The 21,494-nt window shown below is 42.0% G+C and overlaps 1 protein-coding gene and 1 long non-coding RNA gene across 8 annotated transcripts; both read right to left on the reverse strand.

Moving 5' to 3' along the window:
• Positions 1-841: 841 nt before the first annotated feature.
• LOC306787566 lies at positions 842-4,285 on the reverse strand. 4 transcript variants are annotated; one of them, XR_013772545.1, is made up of 6 exons: positions 4,222-4,285; positions 3,105-3,160; positions 2,809-3,025; positions 2,511-2,665; positions 2,284-2,377; positions 842-2,151 (listed from the first exon to the last, which is right to left on the reverse strand). It is a non-coding gene; the product is annotated as an uncharacterized lncRNA (long non-coding RNA). The 4 variants fall into 4 exon arrangements; XR_013772544.1 differs by lacking the exon at positions 3,105-3,160; XR_013772546.1 differs by having other exon boundaries at positions 2,809-3,160; positions 4,222-4,279.
• Positions 4,286-7,736: 3,451 nt separating this feature from the next.
• Positions 7,737-21,369, reverse strand: clcn7 (chloride channel 7). 4 transcript variants are annotated; one of them, XM_079282058.1, is made up of 25 exons: positions 21,150-21,369; positions 20,118-20,195; positions 18,764-18,829; positions 18,317-18,382; positions 18,038-18,170; positions 17,593-17,702; positions 16,993-17,073; positions 16,842-16,904; positions 16,477-16,560; positions 16,101-16,194; positions 15,423-15,487; positions 15,149-15,265; positions 15,001-15,055; positions 14,843-14,903; positions 13,138-13,279; positions 12,526-12,619; positions 12,270-12,442; positions 12,030-12,081; positions 11,705-11,832; positions 11,317-11,402; positions 10,950-11,082; positions 10,548-10,607; positions 10,263-10,439; positions 9,883-9,963; positions 7,737-9,750 (listed from the first exon to the last, which is right to left on the reverse strand). In XM_079282058.1, exons 1-25 carry the CDS (start codon positions 21,261-21,263, stop codon positions 9,664-9,666), a joined length of 2,400 nt encoding a protein of 799 aa, XP_079138184.1. In that variant the 5' UTR covers positions 21,264-21,369; the 3' UTR covers positions 7,737-9,663. The 4 variants fall into 4 exon arrangements, with proteins under 4 accessions (XP_079138184.1, XP_079138183.1, XP_079138186.1 ...); XM_079282057.1 differs by having other exon boundaries at positions 18,764-18,832; XM_079282060.1 differs by lacking the exon at positions 20,118-20,195.
• Positions 21,370-21,494: the final 125 nt, after the last annotated feature.

The raw sequence follows: 21,494 nt of genomic DNA on the forward strand, positions 1-21,494 counted from the left end.
TTGTGCTTCATCATTTAGTCTTTCTCAAATTTCGGTTGTAGTTCTGAATATAAAAGGAGCTGCTTCTCTAGACAATCAGTCTCACACACACACACACACACACACACACACACACACACACACACACACACACACACACACACACCTTGTTAGTATGTCATTCAGAGATGCAGCTGTCATGTAGCATTGTGTGTGAGACATCTTCTCTCTTTCTGTGTCCCTCACTCGCTCAGGCTCCAGCAAACCAGAGCATGAAGATATTTTACACCAACAAATACACATTTACATCCATAAATACAGAAACGCGCAGGAATGAGTTTTTTTGCGGTGGTCGATATTTCAGACAAATTCCCACATTTCAAATGTGAGCGTGACCCAGATTTGTTTTTGTCACATTACAAATTAATGTTGAAACTCAGGAAACAGACATTAGTGAAATGGGCCAGTTTGATAAATGAGGGACGTCGGCTCGTGTTGTTGGTAAGAAAATGAAAATGAGCGAGGAGGGAAGTGAGAGAGGAAGAGGAGAGAGGAAGAGGAGAGACTGAGGCAGTGCACTCAAAAAAATAATTCATTGGATGAACTCAATTAAATTGTGGGCAGGTTTTCCACCGAGGAAATATAGTTAAACCTAACTTAAACTAAAAATATCCATGCAATATAATTAAATTGAGTTAGTCCGACTCAATTTTATCAAATACAACCTAAATAAAAAAATACCATTCATGAAATGAAATTGATTTGTGTTAGTCCAACTCAATATAGTACAATTCATTGGAAATGAATTAATCAGGTAAAAAACTTTTTTTTATTTGACCCCCAATTAAGACAAGAGACAAAACCTAGTTCAAGTGTTTTTTATTGAAAATGCTTAAATACATTAAATATGGTACAAATCTGACCATCCATGATTCTAGAGCCTGCATTTCATTTTTTAAATATAATTTGTTTTTTTTTACAAAAACACTGATCAGAAAAGGATAGCAAAACAATTCCAAAAGGATCTATACAGTGCATCTTTCATCGTTTTTAAATATTAAAACAGTAGTCTTGTAACAGCTCCACAACTGGTGACAAATAAATACCAAGCTATCCCAAATCCCTTGGCGCCACAAACAAAGACGCCATGAGGGTGGAGGCTATGCACTGCTCTCCAAACAGGGAATATCATTGCACTGCAGTGTAGTCACTCACATTTCCAAAAAGCACAAAACTTCCTGCAATCGATATGTATAACCACTATTGCAAGTGCTAAATTCCCACTACTTTGGTTTGTCAAGAGCAATACAGCTGTTTTCTTTCCTACCAGTACAGATGGTAGTACAAAAGGACTCCTTTACACTGAAGAATAGCCGATGATGTGTTATCATGTGCAGAAACAGGCAACTTGGACCACTTTTAGGCTACAACAGTAAAATCACAAAACATCCACAAACTAAAACTTATAGATTATAAATAACAAGGATACTCATAGTCAATGGAAGATACAGCGTATTGAACCGTGTTAGGGTCCATTTCAACTCGAGTAGAGAGTCATTCAATCAGACAACGAGGAAAATGGACGTGCAAGTTGACGTTGGAGAGTAATCACACTCGAGTTGGGATGTGGAGGTGAATTGGGCAAAACTTTCTGTGCGTAAACACTTAAACAAGCTTGCAGTGACATGTAAAAGTTCCGTAATTTACAGTCTCTGGCTTGCCTCTGTGCAGCTTAGTCAATTTTTTCAAAATGTCAGAACCAGGAAAACATCCATGAGGTCATGGATTGTCGTTGACTGGGCGGAAGATGAAAGTAGAAAACATCCAAAAGATCTGACAAGGTTCTTTGGCTTTGTCACTTGGTGTTCACCTCTTGTGCAAACATCTTGATTTTCAGCTCCTGTATCTTAGAATTCAGCTTGTGCCCATCCAAATTCATTATGACCTTCTGGAGAAGCTCAAAGATGTACTTGAAGTTGCCTGGAAAGCTTAGATTAAGGGCACAAATTAGCCCAAATCATGATGAACGCCATGATGACACCGTCTACGTTGTTCAGGACTTTAATGCAGTTGATCAAGTCCCACGTCCTCTGGCTCCCAATCTCTTTGGATCATGTAAATCCTTATGACAGTGAATGCGATGTCCCTCACTGCATCCTCAGCGGCGGAAGCCTGACAACAACACAAACACAGAAAACTTGTGTTTAAACTTGTGATTAATCCACAAACATATATATATATATATATATATATATGTGGGTAACACTTTGACGCTACATGGGAAACATATTGCGATAAACTTACCAGATTGATAAAGAGTCTGGATCTTCATTGAGGTAGATGACAGGCTTCTCAGATGCCCTTCCCTTTTGGTGTTGATGTCATCACACTAAAGGTTCTGGATAAAAGCAGAATAAAAGCAGGCCATTTACTATTCATCAAATGTTTTAAAAAAAGCAGATATGGACAAGAAAATATTACAATAACCACCCCAATACAGTGAAACTAATATTGTATACATATGTACTAACCAAATCATTGATGGTCAGGACATCCTTGACCTTTTCTCCTTCACACCTCCTTTGCGCTTTAAGCCCTGTATCAGGGAGTCTGAGAAGAGGTCCAGCTGTGACATGAACTTTGATTGAAATGGCTTGGTGGTGATCAGCAGGAACTCTGCATTGACCTGAATAACAAACAAAATACAGCTGTTTGTTACTTGTTTATTATAATTACTATCACATTATGTGGGATTATTAGATTCAAATTGCGATTGTGAAGCCATTAATCATCAAAATGGTAAACACATAGAAACACACATTTACTTACTTAACTTTGCTGGAACAGGGAAGGGGCCTCTGCTCCACAGTCTCTGGTTGAATGTGCAGTTCAGCATGTGTGATTTAGAAGCTTACTCCATGTATTAAATGTACATGGGCAATGTATGGACATGTATAGCGATAACTGCCCCTACAATGCCCATGCAACAAGAAATACCTGCTAGCTAGTTCCAAACTGCATTCTTTACACTGCCACATGCAGAGTCCTAAAGAGAATAAAGATAATTAGTACATATCAAACTGAACAAATAACAATGAGAGATCAGCTTGCATCGAGCATATAACCTATTACGTGCTATCATTAGGAGGTTGCCTCAAGAAGCTTGGTAATGCTGATCAAACTGCAAAAGATGAGATAAATATATTAGTGGAGGGAAAGGCTGGAATAATCCAAAGTTCACATAAAACAAAGTCAAGTCAAAAGTGCTTTAGAGCACTCACAGATATAATGTTACCATTTAGAATAGACGAGCAATTCACCTTTTACAGCAACACTAAAGCTACATACAACAGCAATCAAATCATGCAAGCATGTTAAATAAGATTAAGACAGTCATTTTAATAAAATATCAAACAGTTTGCCTTGAAAACTCATTCGCACTCCTGCCTGCGTTCACACAGTGTAAGGTCATAGAAATACAATGAGTAGAACGGACATCGATGTTTGTCTTGGTCGTTTTACTCGTTCAAAAGAAAATAGTGCTCAACACTGCGCATTGACCGTAGTATAACAGAAAAGTTAGCCCGCTACATCGATCAGTTCTTCACAATGACGACGGTACACGTACAAACTGCCGCTGCTCTGATCCAGTTACATCGGTTTGAATGGGAATGTCCGTTCTACGCTCGTTCTATTTCTATGGCTGCTGCGCTAAAACGCCGCTGACTTCCGTGTGTTCATGCATCAGGTGCCCGCGCGAGTGAGAGGAATTCAGCGGTTTTATGAGCTCATGATTTATTCATATTAAACATTTTTCAGTGACGAAAACGTGGCTAAACCCACTACAACTGAACGCCCACTACTAGAGAGAGTGTCCTTCTGCGGCCTGCTCTGCCTGCCGACATTATGGCGCTGGAGAGGGGGAGACCGTAGCCTGCTCGTTTAACTGCTCTCCTACTGTTTTTTAGTGCATACAGTTCATAAGGAAGCCTTCGGCGCTGCGTCCAAGCCGTATTAATGACAGTACCCTGATCTCTGGTCTGCTCTATAATGCAAACCACGTTGGCTACCTAGCTTGCTAGCTAGCCTGTGTTGCCTTCGATCTTATTAAAAACGGAACAGTCGTGTGGCTAAGTTATCACGTCTGTTCCACACATTGTGGTCATTATTACAGAATGGAAGCCTTCATTGACAGCGAGGTACAGTCTAAACTACTACAACAAAATATATAAAGTTACTTACCAAAGAATGGACGGTCGGTTTGAATCTTGCTGCAGTCGGAAAGGGGGGAAAGACACTGAGAGCACGTGATCTGGTACAGGCGCAAGGGGTAGTCCCCCAACCAAACACATTTATTTTGAGTTGATACACACCATCCAACCTAAATAAATCTAATAAATGAAAGTATTCATGCATTTTATGTTAGACCCATGAAATATAAATGTGTTCATTTTTTAACTTGATATATTTAAATTAATCAAACACGATTTAAATGTGTCACCTTTAAGAAGGGCTTGAATCGTTTTTTTGAGTGTGTCTTGACACTAACTAAGTGTCTCCGTTTGTCTCCTTGCCAGCAGCAAACCGTGAGCTCATACTGGAACACAGAGAGAGAGATGTGGAGGTGGACCAATGTATTTGGGTCAGTAGGTCTTTCATTGAATAATAGATATCAGTGCTGATCATATAAATGTTTTATATTCTGTTCTTCAGTCTCTTTAGGTTTCCAGAGAAAACTACTTCAAGTGAAGGAATGATAATGATTATATTGACACAAAATTCATGGCATCAGTTAAGCATCTATGGGGTGTATTTGAATTATTATTGTAAGAAGAAATGAAAATACAATGATATCCTACAAACTGGGACAATCCATCTGGAATAGTCTTAATAAGGTCCTATACAGGTTAGAGGTTCTAACCAGAACCATTTGTTTCTGAGGAACCCTTAAAAGAAAAGGGTGTTAAAGGGGAACGCCCACAGTTCCGCCGACAGTCTCCCGGAACCTGTGATTGTGAAGCATGATTGTTGTGGGTTGAGCTGCACCACAGAAGCGTGTTTCACAAGAGTTTATCTTTTAACAGTGAACGTCGGCTGGTTTTCTGAATAAAATCACATAATGTTGAGGTAATAAAAAAACACCTCAGCACAACTGACCAAAAATCCTTCAAAACTGGCCAAAACCTTACTCCTCATCGTACAAGTCATTTTAAAACGGTTAACGACAGTAAAAAGTGATTTAATATCGTCTCCCTGCCCGACCAATCACCAGCAGAGGGTCTCTCTCCTGCCTGTCCCAAAGCAAGCAGCGCTTTAAGTCCATTATATTCACATTGCTTTATGGAAATATAAATCAGCAGCGGTACCCGGTGGAATGAGTGGCATCTATAAAATAAGTGCTCGAACAAGGACGGCGTCATAAAGAGCGTCTCAGGGTTAGGAGTCCCTCAGGGTTTCGCCACAAAGACCCACATCTTTCTCTCAAACAGGGAAAAACTGATCAAATACGCTGCAGGCAGCAGCCGACGAGCTGCTGAGGTGAGGAGTTATCTTCATAACATGAAGCCAGTAGCTCAACCCTCATGTTCACCATCAAACACACAGTGTGTGTGTGTGATACACTCCACTACACCACACTATCAGCAGATATGTTCTTCTGTCGCTACACACATCACATACATTTGTTGTCCTTTTATTTCCAACACAACAACCCACATAAATGTATTTATTGTGTATTATTTATCAAAATGTTGGACCCTGAATTAACTGGTTCTGAGACCAGACAAACTTAAAGAGCTATCACTCGGATCTTTTTCTGGAAATCACAAACGTATTAGAGACAAAGTTATTTAGAGTAATTATTATTTCTACTGGTGTGATGCATTAATTAAAAAACAGAGAAAATATATATAAACAATAAATATTAAGTGTCTAAAAAGTAATATTGACACCAGTGCAGAATAGAAAAGCAATAAGATACATTTTGTAATTAAATTAAAATAGAAAAAGTTAATTACTACAGGTAGAAATGAGTGAAAAGATATAGATAATGAAAACAATGTAAACAAAGAAATTCTAGCAAATACTGCAAGTTGTCTCTGTTGCTGGTCATAAAATCACTGTCAAACGGTTTCCTGTCATCTCGGATATTCAGCATCGCACCTCAAATTGAATCCAGGGACTGATATCACATGGATTTGCAAGTGTAATCGGCAACGATTTGGCAAGTTATTCCATTAAGCTGCAGCTACACGAGCTCTGGTAATTGCTTTCTCTCTCTCTCACACACACACACACACACACACACACACACACACACACACACACACACACACACACACACACACACACACACACACACACACACACACACACACACACACAGATACAGTATGTCAGCGATACACTATAGGAAGCGGCTAAATGGTTTCCCGACAGCATATTGGGAGGCGTGAGTTTATCTCTGCTTAGTGGGGAAAGAATAACGCGACTCATGTGGGGCCCATTCGACCACAAACCGCCTGATTTAGTGGATTTAGTGGCGGCTGAATAACCCGGACGCTCATGCTCCTCTGAGGGAATGCATAATAATTGAATGTGCTAAAGGTAGTCGCCGGGCAACGCTGCATGAATAAATACAAAAGTGTTTGTCAAGGAAGGCTTGAATAAGTGTTGTATGGCGGTAAGCGGGGGTGGTAATCACGTTCATCAGCGGATGAAGGAATGAGCACGAGGGTTTTTTTTTGTCAGGTGTTGAGTATTATGTGCACATATTTGACTCAATTAATCAAAGGCAGAGGAGATTAGAGGATAGTTTCAGCAACAATGGTAAACTACTGTAAGTACACACACAGAGGACTCTTGGTCTGATAAGAGACGCCAACATGGACGCAACAGCACCACAATAGCATAAGGCAAGCAGCGCTTTAAAGCCATCATATTCACACTGCTTTATGGAAATATGAATCAGCAGCGGCACCCGGTGGAATGAGTGGCATCTATAAAATAAGTGCTCGAACAAGGACGGCGTCATAAAGAGCGTCTCAGGGTTAGGAGTCCCTCAGGGTTTAGTCACAAAGACCCACATCTTTCTCTCCAATGTGGACATGAGTGAGCTTCAGAGGTGCCTGTTGGTGGTGTTCGGATCAGACTCTGCAGCATTTATTTGGCATTTGAACTTCCCAAAAATAATCTTCGGGGCATCTGGATTGTGAAATTTAAGAGTTTTCTTACACAAGAACCTTTATGTGCTGCAGTTCAGATACCAGAGTCCATCATGCAAAGACTGAGCTGCATTTAATTAAACCCAATATTAGCTCAAATTCATGCATGTTACATTTAAATATGGAACAGCTGATTTGTGGTATTGAAGTAACTTCTGAGTTTAGGTCCAATAATCATGTTTCCTATTATCCGTCCTTTTTCTGACATCTGGTGGAGACAGAGAAGTGACACAGAAACATGTGACGGCGATAAATGTGTTGAATCCGGAGACAATTCTGTGTAACTGAAAGGTTAATTAACTGGAAATCTGGCGCGCTCAGCTAACCGAGGTGAGTTTTTCCACACTAAGCTCTGATGCTGCAGACTTTTAATACGTTTTTGTTCACTTTGAATGATGACCTGTATAAATATGAGTGTTTTATTCATAACATGTGATCCTCAAAACCTTTCAATCAATACTGTGGAGCAGAACTCACTATTTTAAATGTCTTCCCATCAACAAATCAAACATCAATCAACAGATAGATTTCAATTTTATTAATTAACAAAAGGCATATCCAGTGGTTATAAAATAGGGCATAGTCCATGTTTTAACATCTAGAACTGTACAACAAAAACCATAACGGAGACAAAATCAGAGTAAAACCTATGAATTGCACAAAGAATCAAAACAGCACTCTTATTGAAGAAACAAATCGACAAAATGAAATAACTATTATAATCTGTTTTGGGTGTTAATCTGACTCGAGTAACTCGGGAACAAATGGATCAAACTGGTAAGAAGATCTGTGGTAAACGGTTTACATTCATTTAGAGCTTCATGACACTTGTGGGTATTTCTCTTTCAGTAGTAGACCAAAGTGCAAACATGTGGAGGAGTTAAAATGATGTTTTTACTGACAGTAGTACAAATATATACGAGCTCAGTGACGCTGACGGACAGAGAGGAGATTGAAAATGATCAGACGGCCGTTGTGTCTCGTCTCTCTTCAAACGTAACGAATCTTGAATTATGGGATATATGAAAACTCCGTCTGACCATAAACACACACTTAAAATATGCAACAATAAATAACAGCATTCGCTCAGTGCAAAACTACACAACAACGGAAAATAAAAACTTGAATGGTCAGTTATTACAAACCATTAACACTCTGGTTTAGTTTAATAGCGAGAAAGTCGTCTGAATGTATCACTGCACACCGTTATCGTGACGTCGAGACGGAATAAGAACAGCGAGGCATATGTGAACAAAACACAGCAGAGTGTTTCCTTTTTACCAGCTAACACATCAAACAGATCCTTCTCACCTGGATCTGACAGCTGGCAAAGTGAGTGTTTTATTTTGAAAGGATCCTGTCATTCTGATTTAACTTGACCCCGTGTATAAAATATCTGGAGGGAGGTCCGTGAACACGTACACGCTCAGGAGAAATCCTGCAATAAGGCAAATAGTTTCTTACTTTTCTGGGCTTGACATATTATTTGCATACAACCAAAAGAACAAAACGGTACAAAAGCCCCATGCTGTCAATTGATTCAGCACAGCAGCCGCCAAACAAACTGTGATAACAATAATAGAATCCTTTCAAAGTAAAACATTTAATGCCGCGTGAACACCAAACACGAAGCAAACCTTTCATTACATACGAAGTCGATGCGGAGACGCTGAGACTCTCCTCCTGCGACGTCACGGACGTTTTTGAATCAGAAATGGAGGAAAGGAGTATTGTAGTAGTCTGTGGTCAGAGTTCTACGTTAGTACCTCATAGATGACGTTATCGTGTGTTGATGGCGCAGCTAAAGAGTTAGCGTAGCTTAGCACCGATCGACGTGAACACCATTCAGAAAACAAGCATTTTAAAAAGATGTCTTGCGGACAGATCTGACAAAACACAAATTCAGAGTTTATATAACATGAGCATCATTATGTCGCTATTTTATCATCCTTTTTATTTATTATGTATAATTAAAACAGAGCAAAAACTCTTTAGTTTGGGTTCTTACCCTCGCAGTAAGCTAGCCGACGTGTAGCTTGCTGGATAAAGTGAATAATAAGTAATAATAATTCATTAACGGAGCAGACACGACGGCGTCTGGTCCTCTGACGTAGAGCAGCAACAGTCGGCCATGGTTGGTGAAACGTTGGTATCCAGATGGAGGAGTTCGGCCCCTTTTCTCTCCGGCGCGTTTAGCGTGAGTAACGTGAATAAACAAACGATCCCGCGGTAAAAGTCGAGGCGAAAAACATGCTTCTGGTTTGGTGTGAACACAACGTAACAGTGAATTTGTGCGTTAGTTTTTCTTCCAATCTTTACACCCATTTTGTCATCAAAGATGAATAAAGACCTCGTGGGCCTTTGATGGTGTCCTACATAGAGCTACACAGCTGCTCGTGAACAGCTGACGAGACATCAGGTGGTCATAGTTCATAGCGGTGTGTGTGTGTGTGTGTGTACACTATGTCTGGGCCAGCTGAAGCTCCTCCAGTCCGTGTTTGCCCAGGTGATATCTGGCCAAGTCTTTCCTGGTCACCAGTCCAACCACCTGTAGAGAGTCACAAAGCAAAAGTGACTTTAGAGCATCATCATCATCCAGCAACAATTGAATGTTGTGAAGGCTTAAGTCACAGCAGGAAATGAAGTGAAGCGACCACGTGGGACAGACAGAGAATCTTACCCTGTTCTCATCATCCACCACCACCAGGTGACGGAGTCCCAGCGCTCTGAACAGCTTAAACACACGAGGCAGAGAAGTGTCCTGCAAAAACAAGCCGCTTCATTTCAGTTCAGATCATTCACCGATACACAACAATTACACAAACCTCTCAAAAAAGACAGTGTTTGTGGAACACAAAGAACAGACGAGTTGATGAATCCCTCAATAACTACAAAGATGAACAAGAGAAGAGTGAAACCTTGATACCCAGTTTCCTTAAAAGGAAATGTTTTGGACGTACAAGGTTTCAGCCCGATAGCCACAATGTGCAAGTTAAGAACTGGGTCAAATCTGTGCTTTTAATATGTGTGTGTGTCTGTGTGTGTGTGTGTGCGCGTTACCTGCGGTACTGTGTAAGGCGTTGCGTTCATGAACTCATTGAGGTCCATCATACACTCCCTCTCGTCCTGGGACACGTGGATGCTCTGGATGGGGGGGAAGCGGGGATAGGCGTCTCTGAAGTCCTTCAGCTGGAGCTTCCTCAGAGTCAGCCGGGACCGGGCCAGCTCCACAAACACCTGGCGGGACAGAGCGGCAGCAAACCGGGACCCGATTACATTTAAATCATCGTCACCATGAATAATTCATCTGCAAAATGCTGTCAACCTCTTTTTTCCTGATGTTACCTTGTGCTTGAGAAGAACAATGAGCTGAGAGCGGAGGATGAGGCCGCAGAGCTTCGCTGGCTGAACGGGAGAGAAGAGCAAAAGCAATTATCCCAGTTTGACTTCTCACATCCTCCAGAGAACCGGACTACTTCCACTCAACAGCTGCAGCGATACGGGAAACAAGTGGGCGATAGCAGCAGTCATTACTTCCTGAAACAAGATCCTTGCACCTGCATTGCATTCTGGTCTATAATTAGTATCTTGTTCAAAAGATCTCTCAGCTGAACAACTGCAGATCAAAACAAATGGCATCTTAAAGAGCGCCACCGAAACTAAATTTACTGTTGATGTTTTCCACTGATCTCTGCACTCGACACGCCTGAACTTATTCCACCTCCAACCAGCCCTGTTGCAGTTTACCTCTTCACCACCGGCGCCCTGTATGACGACCGGGAAGCCGTTGTGATTGGTGGACGTGTTGCTCAGGACGTCCACGATGGTTCCCACCTTCTCTATCCGGTTCAAGCAGGTGACCGGAGAACTCATCACCTCTCTGGAAGAGGGGGAGCCAGTCAGTCGAGCTACATTTACACAGCAGCTCTTCAAACACAATGAATGCGATTCAACGTGCGTCACAAATGTTTGACCGCATCAAAACAAGACGAAGAGGCTAACGTGCACTAATTTAAGTTCATAAATAATGGATTAATTAATTAATGACTGAATAAAAAAAAATAAAATCCAGTCAACATGTCACTCAGCCAGCCACGAACACAGAGGACCTCACCTGGCGGTCAACCAGTGGGAGGTGGCCGGAGCGTCCCAGTGCAGGAAGGGAACGCTCTGCAGCTTGATGTGGATGTCATACAGACCCTGGAGCAGCAAGAGAACAATCAGACTCTGTCCAACAGGTTACACTTCACATTTATCTTAGTTTTATACCGTTAGGGTTATTATACTAGCAATCAACACACTGCACTGTTTTACAACAGGTCACCTGATTACATGTCGATCAAACTTAGTATTTAGAATGACAATGCTGATTAATCTGTCACTTTTCTAGTGTGAATGCGATAAATACTCCTGCTGAGAATCAGTGCGCTAGGATTTGGGGCTGTACTCTGCACGTGTAAAGCAGTGGGACATTTGATCAGTTAGTTGGCTCCTTTACTCACCTCTACAAAATAGTCTCCGACTATCTTGGCTGTCATGAGGACGAGCATGATGGGAAGACCGTACGTGACGTTTCCTGTCGCCTCCACCATGATGACAGTCAAACTGAGAGTCATCCTCACGATGCCACCTGTGAAGATCAGAGCACCATTACCGCTACTAAACATTCGTCTTGTATCTGAATGAAATAATCTCAATATGGATTATTTAAAAAGACAATTCCTCAGATCTCAACAGGTTGGTCTTAACGATATGTTCAGTTTCTTATTTCCTGTTCAGCACTAGGCAAAACAAATAAAAAACAAGGTGACGCTTCACGTTACTCACCTAACTGAGCTGCAGCTCCAATCAGGGCATATTTACCAGGGTCAGTCCAGATCTAACAAAACACACAAAGTCTGGACGTGAGACGGAAACAATGAACTGTTTCAAACATGGTCTCATTGAGGTAATGAAAGCAAAGTCTTCGGACTTTAATTCAACCATAATATGGTCTGTTTTCAATAAGTCCTGTTGTCCTCAACCTACAGAGTGAAGCGTAACACACACACACACACACACACTAACCGAGCCGGTGGAGGTGATGGAGGCCAGCAGGATTCCAAACAATCTTCCCCAGGCTGCTCCTATGAGCAGAGACGGGATGAAGACTCCAGCAGACACCGCCAGGCCGTAGGTCCAACACGCCAGGAAGAAGTAAGTCAAAGTGAACAAACCCAGAGTCAAAGGGTTGTAGGTTCCTTTAAGAAAGAGAGGGATGAGAGACGGCGTGAGTAATTGTGCAAAATGAAAGGGAGAAGAAATGGCTGGTGCACATGTTCACCTGGCTGGTTGTGGAAGAGACTACGAACACTTTTCTCTGGAGTGTTGAAGAAGGCTGTTGCCATTGAGTTGTACTCTCCATCTGCACAGAACAACTGAGAGATGGAGACAGGAAATGACTCAACGAGAGAAGGAAGAGGAGACACAAAGAGTGTGTTTGTGTTCTTGTTGAAGCGGTTTCTTGACCTGATGGCGTTCGATGTTAAGGTCAAAGGATCACCAAAGTAGTTACTGTTGATCCTAAAGGGGACATGTAGATGTCTGCACCAAATTTCATGGCGAACCATCAAATAGTTGTTGAGACATTTCACAAAAGAAATCACCAAAACCAGTCGCATTGGTCCTCTGGTGTGTTGTGCTCTGAGATCCTTTGGCAGTATCGTTCTCACGACATTGTTGGTGGTAAAGCTTATTGAACCAAACCAGGACGCACCAAGATCCACTATGACAAGTGTTCATCTTATCTCAATCTGCACTTGTGTGTATAACTTGCCGAGTCATGCACATCATGGTGTCTATTTCAAAGCCGTAATGATAAGTAACTGTGCTTGTGTCTTCCCTTATTTAAGCTTTATTACATGACATTTGACAGTGTGTGTGTGTGTGTGTGTACCTGCAGTGGGTACTCCGCAGTGTGTTCAGGCCCCAGAGGTTGACAGTCATTAGAGAAGTAGATCATGGTGAATGAAACAGTCGCCGTCACAGCAGCAACCAGCATGGCCTCAATCACTTGTAAACAAGGGCGATGAACATACCTGTAACACACACACACACACACACACACACACACACACACTTTTACTTCGTAGAAAACTCCAAAATGGCGACACGTTGTCGTCCTGAGTGGACTTTCCCCGGAGACAAGGAAACTTAAGGTGCAACAAAAACAGCCGAGTGGAAAACAAAAGCTTCTCTGCCAAATCTGACTTTTCTTTTGAGCCTCCAGGCGTCACGGCGCTATGCATGCCAAGTACAAACCAATCACAAGATGCGACACAAACAGACTTTATGCTCACTCAGAGTATTTTTAGAAGCAAGACTACCCGCACACTGAATGTGAAGATACCACATATCAGGAGATGACGGTCATTTCATTCATTGCCAGTTATGCTGAACAAAGTTACACAAACATTCATGTTTTCTTTCCTCTCACCCGTCTACTCGTTTGCACGCATCGGACTCAACGATTAACATATTTATGAAACTTTACTAGATTTGTTTCAGTGTGTTGGTCGCTTGTCAAACATCGAGTACATAAATCATTTAGATATCTTCAACTACACAATTAATATTCATGCTATTCACAAGGCTGTTGATCATGAACTGTACCTCATCATGCAAACCCAGTGGATCCATATCTTTGACCCGTTAGGTTTCATCTCTCGTGGGGAAATCACTATAAACATACATTCTAACAGCAGAGTAGGATATCTTATTTTTATTATAATAGTGCACTCTGTGGTTTATCTTTATCATCTTTTCATTGATAACTGATACCTCCCTAACTCACCATATTCATTACAACACAATCTGCAGCGCTTGTTATTACAACACATGCTTATTGTTCTGTTTGTCTCCTCAGTTGTGTTTGTTTGCATGCGTCTGAGATGAATTTGTATGTTACTGACTGCTGTGTCATTATTATTGTGTAACTGCCCCTCGTGTACATTCACATGCATGTTCCAGTTTAAGGAAACACCGTAGCGACACAGTGACTCAATGGGTCTCTCCGCCTACAAGCTTAACTAATTAAAGTAAATGTAGCTTTTGCAAATAGACTTCATCAAAGCCACTATTGTAATTCAATACCGGACCTAAATAAATACACGTAATCAGGAACAACCTCATGTGTGCTTAAACCAAACTGAAACACAGAAAACGTGATCCCTGTTCCTGAAAATGAGTATTTCTGTTTGCTAGTATAGTCATTATAAAGTACTAATTCATGTAGACGAATAAAATGCACAATATGTACCATCCAGGCACGAAAACAGGAACCACAGGTTACTGAGCAGAAGTCTCCTCCCAGATCAGACAGTCTTCCAGCGATTAGACCTGTTCTTACTCTGAGACTATTTTTAAACACCTCAATCACAAGATTCTGAGAAACTTCTGCTGCTCATGGGAATACTTCCTCCTCTTGCACCCCACCCTGTCCTTTCCAGGCAAGAGCAAAGTCTTAATGCGTTAGTGTGTTCTTGGCACGCCGCACACACAAAGCCATCCTTCACACTGCTCGTCACCGGACCGTTTTGTTGAAACTGAGTCAGTGACACACTTTTGTACTTGTGTTCGTTCGAGGTCTTTTTAAACCGTACCTGATCCTGAAGATAGTCAGCCAGTAGTTGAGCTTGTTGAACAGAGCTCCCAGCAATCCACCTGTGAACAGAATCAGATATACTCTTCTTCTCCTATTATTCATGGTACACTCTGTGAAGTATCAAACGTATTTGCAGACTCATAAAAGAGGTTTTACCGATAGCTCCCATAATGATGAACAAGGGAATCTCATAGAGGTTGTAGGCCACACTCTGAAAAGAGACAACGGTGCATCTTTAACAATGACTAACAGGCAACATGAAGCTGGAAAAACACACGACGTACAATATAGAAACGTTTCTCACATCATTCTGAAAGCGCCCAAAGTTGATGAGACCCGGGTTGGAGAGGTCTCCCGGGTTTTTGTGGTAGATGCTGAGGAAGAAGTTGAGGGTGAAGGTGGAGATCATGGAGGCAAAGAACTGCAGGTGAGACAGAAAGTCCATGATGAAAAGGGAGGGAAGGAGACACAAAAGGACAACGTTTCACATCCATCAACTCTGCACTCTTCCTCTCCATCACATGATGGTTGAGGATGAGGTTCTGATGGAGGTATAGATGTAAGACAGAGCGACTTACTATCCTCCACGTCAGCATCTGGTTCCAGAAAGAAGCTCCCTCCTCCAGAGAGAACAGAACGCCGCCTGTCGACCGAAACAAACATCCGCAGTCAAGAACCACAGCAGCATTTTCACAGAACAATTCACTTGACCCACTTAAAGACTGGAGTCGAGTCGCTGTGCCAAGTAGCCGACATGTGAACTGGGTTCACATAAGTTGAACTGCACGCACTCTGTTCACATGACGGCAACACATAACAGACTGAGACACGGATTTGAACCCAGGCCTCTGAGGTAATATTGTTTAATACGACATGAAATGCAATTTACATTCTGATCTCACAGACATACGTGAAATGGCCACATCCACAAGAGAATGCAACGCTCAGAGGAAGTATAACAAGTAAGAAAGATGACTCATGGTGGGTGGGAGGGGCCATAGATGGGTCAAACAAGCCCAGGACGTGAACCAGCAAGCCGTTGTTTTGTTGCTTAAACATAAAGTTGAATTGTCTCTGCGGCACACATCATGTTAAGAGGTTGTGGTCATTCCACGTATTTCTGAGAGACTTTTAAAGACTTGACGACAGACCATGCAGCTGTATTGTTGGCTTTAAAGCAGCTGAACTGCCTCCACAACTAAGGCAGATTAATAACAAAGCTCATGTTTGTTCTGGTGAAGTTGTTGGGTTTTTACCGACTGGTGCTCCAAAAGCAGCCGAGACTCCGGCAGCAGCTCCAGCTGACACAAAGTCACGCTTCTCTGTGTCTCTCCGGAAATATTCAAACATCTACAAACACAATCAAACACATATTACTAGCAACATGAGTTCACTCACAAACACACCTTAACCATTGAGATTATTTTAGAACATGTGAACAGCACAAAACCAACCTTAACAGATGAACACTACAACTTTGAATTAAGGAAATCTGAATATCTCAGAAAGCAACTTCAGTAAAACGAGAATACAGCGAGTGTTTGTAACAAAGTAACTCCAGCTAAAAGTAAACATATGACTGTAATTAAATATACTTCCTTCTGTTGAGTAACCTGACACACACACACACACCTTTAAGTCTCTCTTTAACGTGGTGCTCCTGCCCTGTGAGACCCCGGCAGCTACAACAGCACCAGAGTGAATCATGGGCCCTTCCTGAAGGATTGTGGGTAAAACAAGAGGAGACAGGTATGAGAGGGAATTCTTGGCATTCATTTACAAATTCAATCCGTTCAACTTTGAGTGAAAATGAACAACTATGAAAGCAAAGACATCAGTGCAGTATGTGTTCTGTGAATGTCTGTAGTGGCCATCACGTGTGGGTTTGTCTTCTTTGTAGTATATATCTGGCTCCGTCGACTCTTTACAGCAGCCTTTTGGTGAATTGAGCATCTTGAATGTGCATTAGGGAGAAGTAGATGAGCCCCAACGTTTACCTTTCCGACAGCCAGACCGCCAACCACTGAACAGATAACACCAAACACTTTCACCAGCAGAGTCTGTGGGGGACAGACACACAACATTGTTCAGAAACAGTGGTTTAAGGGCATCCATGATGTGTGTGTGTGTGTGTGTGTGTGCGTGTACCTTGAGTCGTACCACCCTGGGAATCTTGACTCCGTTCAGGTAACATTTTATCTGAGGAATTCCACTTCCTGCGGCTATGGGCTGGATGAGACGAAGGAGAAACAGAGGAGAGTTATGTTGAAGGAAAAGATGGAATATAGAGAACTACAGTATTTATGATTACAGCAGTAATATCTGAGGATGTGATCAGAGGTATTTATATATTTACACAGTGAAATCTCTCTGGTTTTCACATGAAATGGCATTAACTGCAGGCTTTATGTGGTAATAAAACCCTGACTGAAGCACGTTTTTGACCCGTGTAGTTGCAGAAGGAAACTTAAAACCTCAGCTGACCAGCGAGTAAACTTAGATTAACCAAAGGCCGCAAAAAAGAAGCACATTCATCTTTATACATTTCAGTATTACGCACTATTGGAGTCAAACGGGTAGACACGCTGTTGGCAAATTTGATTTCACTTCCGCATCTGTATGAATGAATTGTAATTCAGACACTGAGCTGATTTACTTCCTCAAAATCCACGATCAATGTGATCAAACACACAAAAGAGGACGGCAACTGAAACACGGGCGGATAAAAGAGGTCTCCTCCAGTCTCACCTCGAAACACGCAACGAGGATGGCCCCCACCATGACAAAGACGGAGTTGACGACAACCCAGAGGATTAGGGAGATCGACAGGCCGCCCACCTCGGTGAACTTATCTATGTCTGTGAGGGGTCAGAGGTCAAGGAAAAACTCAAAAGTCCTGACGGCACGTGGCTGAAACTAGTATTCAAGTACTTGTACTTGAAGTACCAAAAGTAACCTCATTAGGCAGAACGGCCCGTTTCAGAATCATGTAGGCTTTATTACATATTTAACTCTTATCATTACTTTAGTGTTGCAAAAAAAAAAAAAAGTAAAGTAAAATCAAGAAATATCAGAAAGAAGCAGGATTCATCTTTATGAAAAGTAGATTATTCGTTTCAATATTATAGATGTATTAACTATCAAAGTAGTCGCTAGGTGCAGCCCGAGTATCTTGTACAAATGTTGAGGATACTCTCTTTGACCACTCGGTATTTGATCCCAGCCATTTCCTCCACCACGATGTCTATGAAACAGGCGATGAGGCCGGTCAGGAAGCCGATTAGACCACAGACCACCCAGCGACTGATCTCTAGACAGCGGAAACCCTAAAAGGTATAAGATGAGGGAGGAAAGGACGCAAGAGGACAGGAGACAAAACGAGCAGCAGAGGAGAGAAAGAAAATACACGAGTTCATACACAGGGAAATATTAAGATAGTACAACATATATTCAGGTTATTCCCTCTACTCACCATGTAACTCATCCTCCTCTCCTCCTCCAGAAACAGCTGGTTCTCAATGTTATCATAGTCCAGACTCTGTAACAACACACGATACAATAAATACAATCGATCAGTTAAAAGGGTGATAATGTTTGCTTCTATTCTTCATGGTAAACACAGATCTTGTGACGTCTTTGGATCAATGTCAGCGAGTTCATATCAAACCAAAAATATGTTAATACAAAGCTGATTGCAGTCTGCTGAAGGAGATGATTGCCTTCTTTGTTGCCCACAGATGTTACAGGCCTGAACATATACCTCTGTTACCGACTCCTTTTACTGTTTTCATTGCTTCCTTTATTTAGCAAGACTCCTACAAAGTGTCACTAAAGTAGGAAACATTCAACTCTAACTTTAATTAAAAACAGTTTCTAGAATCGGTTGATAATCAGCTGTTTGACGGCTGGGCGGTTTTACCTCAAATTTCAGTGACAGCAGCTTCTCGTTGTGAGGGATCTCTTTAGGCCGCCCCCGAAGAGAGTCCTGCTGGGAAAAACACAGATCACCAAATCAACACCGAGCTTTAACCTCTGACCTGTTGAATCATGTGAGCGGCTGCAAGGAGCTGGGAACTAAGTTACTGACATCAGAGGAAGCAAACATTTAGAATACAATAGCAGCAATTCACAAACATTTAAAAGAGAACGAGAAAGAGAGGACAGCGTCAACAGACTTTATCTAACGTAGATACTGGAGAATGAATAACGAGGCAGATGGAAGATTCATACACGTCAGCTAAAGGCAGTTAAAAACAAGCGCCCCTCTTCACATCTACATGCAATGTGAAGAGAGTCACACCACTGTGGCCCGTCACACAATCAGAAGCAAATAAAACAAATAGGAAGTAAGTGACATTCACGGAAACACAAACAGACTGTAAACAGATAAAACAGTATTTAACAAGCGTGCAGATCACATGCACGGCATCACATTCCCACCAGGCATTGCAAACAGAGCTGAATCTGATGGTTCCTGTCACGGAAGGAAATGTGATGCACCGTGAAGCTAAGTGATGGTAAAATAGCCTCAAACGTCAGTCGCTTGGTCTTGTCCTTTCTGTCACCACCGACTGTGGCCTCAAGCTTTTGATTCTGTTCTTGAGTCTCACACGCTGAATTTAACGGACTCATTGTGATCTTTAGGGGCATTTATGGGATTTCTTTTATTGCCCGATCACCTGATACTGTGCAAAGAGCTAAACGAATAAACTTGATTAAACCTCACTATGGTTTCAAACCTATTAATATGTTTTTGGCTTCACATTTACAGCAGGAGGGTTTTGATAAGTCTGTTAAACAATCCTGAATGGTTGAGCGGTCAGGGTCGAGCTGCACATGGCCGGCATCGATTCATCATTTGCGCTGCGTCACAGTGGAAACCTTCAGACAGTTTCCAAACACGTGTCTTTCATTCACGCTGGATGAGTCAACTGTGCCCAGTATAGTAGCTCGTCAAAAGCCGTATTCAGCAGGGAGGAACTGAGATTAAATATCATACAATAACGTTTGAAACCTCAACTTTATCTCAGGCCGAGTCTCACAAATCAGGCTTTAAGGCTCCACGTGTAGCCTGAGCATGAGGCCGAATCACATTAAATCTACTGTAAATGCCCCCCAACACGCAGCTGGATACGTTTCATTTTGTAATTTTAAGACAATAGTTGTTGATAGTTGTCGTTTTAGTGGAGAAATGCTGCAGACGGTCTTGGTGGAGCGATGATAAAGGAGTGACAGACACAGAGAGCGATGACGTTTTCGGACTCAGACTTTACCTCCTCTGACGATATCTCCTCCTCCAAATCCGCCGTGCTGAGTCTGCCTATCTGAAATATGCCGCCTCCTCCAGACGGCTATAGACATCACAGACATCAACAGACATATATGTATGTTTGGCTTTGTGTGGCAACTCCTGAGCTCATGTTCTAACATCACACAGATGCTGATATTCAGAGAGGAGTAACAGGCTCCAGGAAACTAACAACGCATGTATGATCAAATGTACAAAAGCACATTATGATATGAACTGCTAGGATAATTCCACCTTTAGTCCTGGTGGTGCAAGAGGTGGCTGACGGTGGCATTGGAGGGAAAAAGGAAGTTTGATTTTCCTGTGTGTTCCAATATTAGAGACAGATGACTTCATTCAGTCTGAAGGTCTACTAGCTGATGACATTATCAAAGCTTGATAGTACTCTGTTCTCTAGTAAACTACAAGCAACCTTGTGCAGGATTAAAACGGCAGATTACCTTAAATCTTACGTAACCTGATTTTATTACTTGAGAAGTGCAGCGGGCATTATACTCTTTGGAACTAACTCATAGGTTACCTTATGTTCTTCATCATCATCCTTTCTAAAGTTAGGACTGTTAAGTTGTTCATAATGATGCATGTGTCCTTAATGTTCATACCAGGGGATGAACAAAGTAACAAGCAAGTGGAAAGCTTTGCAAAACTCTCTGTAAACCTATTATTTGTTTAAAGTAACTGAATCTAACAGAGTGCATCGTGTAACGTTAAGTAATTCAATAAACATTCATTTAATTACTTTCATGCAGTTACATTCCAACTCAAACAAAGCTTGTTGTTGCATCTTCACCCCCCCCCCCCCCCCCCCCCCAACTGCAAACATAACATATCACATGAAAACACCCCCCAAAAAATGTCATTACAAGCATTCATAACATGCAGCATTTAAAAACAAGGCTAACCGTGACCTAGCAGTGGTTAATCAACACATGACACAGCATCTTGCTGTAGGAGTAACAGCAGTTTAGGCTAACTTAGCCCAAAATGCTAACAGTACCTGTCTGGAGAGTCTGGGCTGCTCGGAGCCGTTGAGCAGCGGCGTCCCCTCCCCGGTGTTCCCGGACTCGTCGGCCCTGCTGGACCACGACACATTCTTCGTGATGTTGGCCATGGTGTCTTCCGGTAGCTCGCCGCTATGACTGTGGCTAATTTACTTCATCAGTGGCAGTTGTTGCTATATAGCTAACTAGCTTAACTGTTATTCTCCTCTCAGCTCCTTCATGATCACTCCAGTGACTCGTGACGCCTTGTAAGGCTCGTGAGCAGGGTCAAAAGAGATCCGTTTAGGCGCGTTGGATGCTGGGACTTGTAGTTTTGTTGTTTAATAGGCGAAAGTCAGAGG

The sequence above is a fragment of the Melanostigma gelatinosum genome, assembly GCF_949748355.1.
Source record: "Melanostigma gelatinosum genome assembly, chromosome: 13".
In the NCBI taxonomy this organism is placed as follows: domain Eukaryota; kingdom Metazoa; phylum Chordata; class Actinopteri; order Perciformes; family Zoarcidae; genus Melanostigma; species Melanostigma gelatinosum.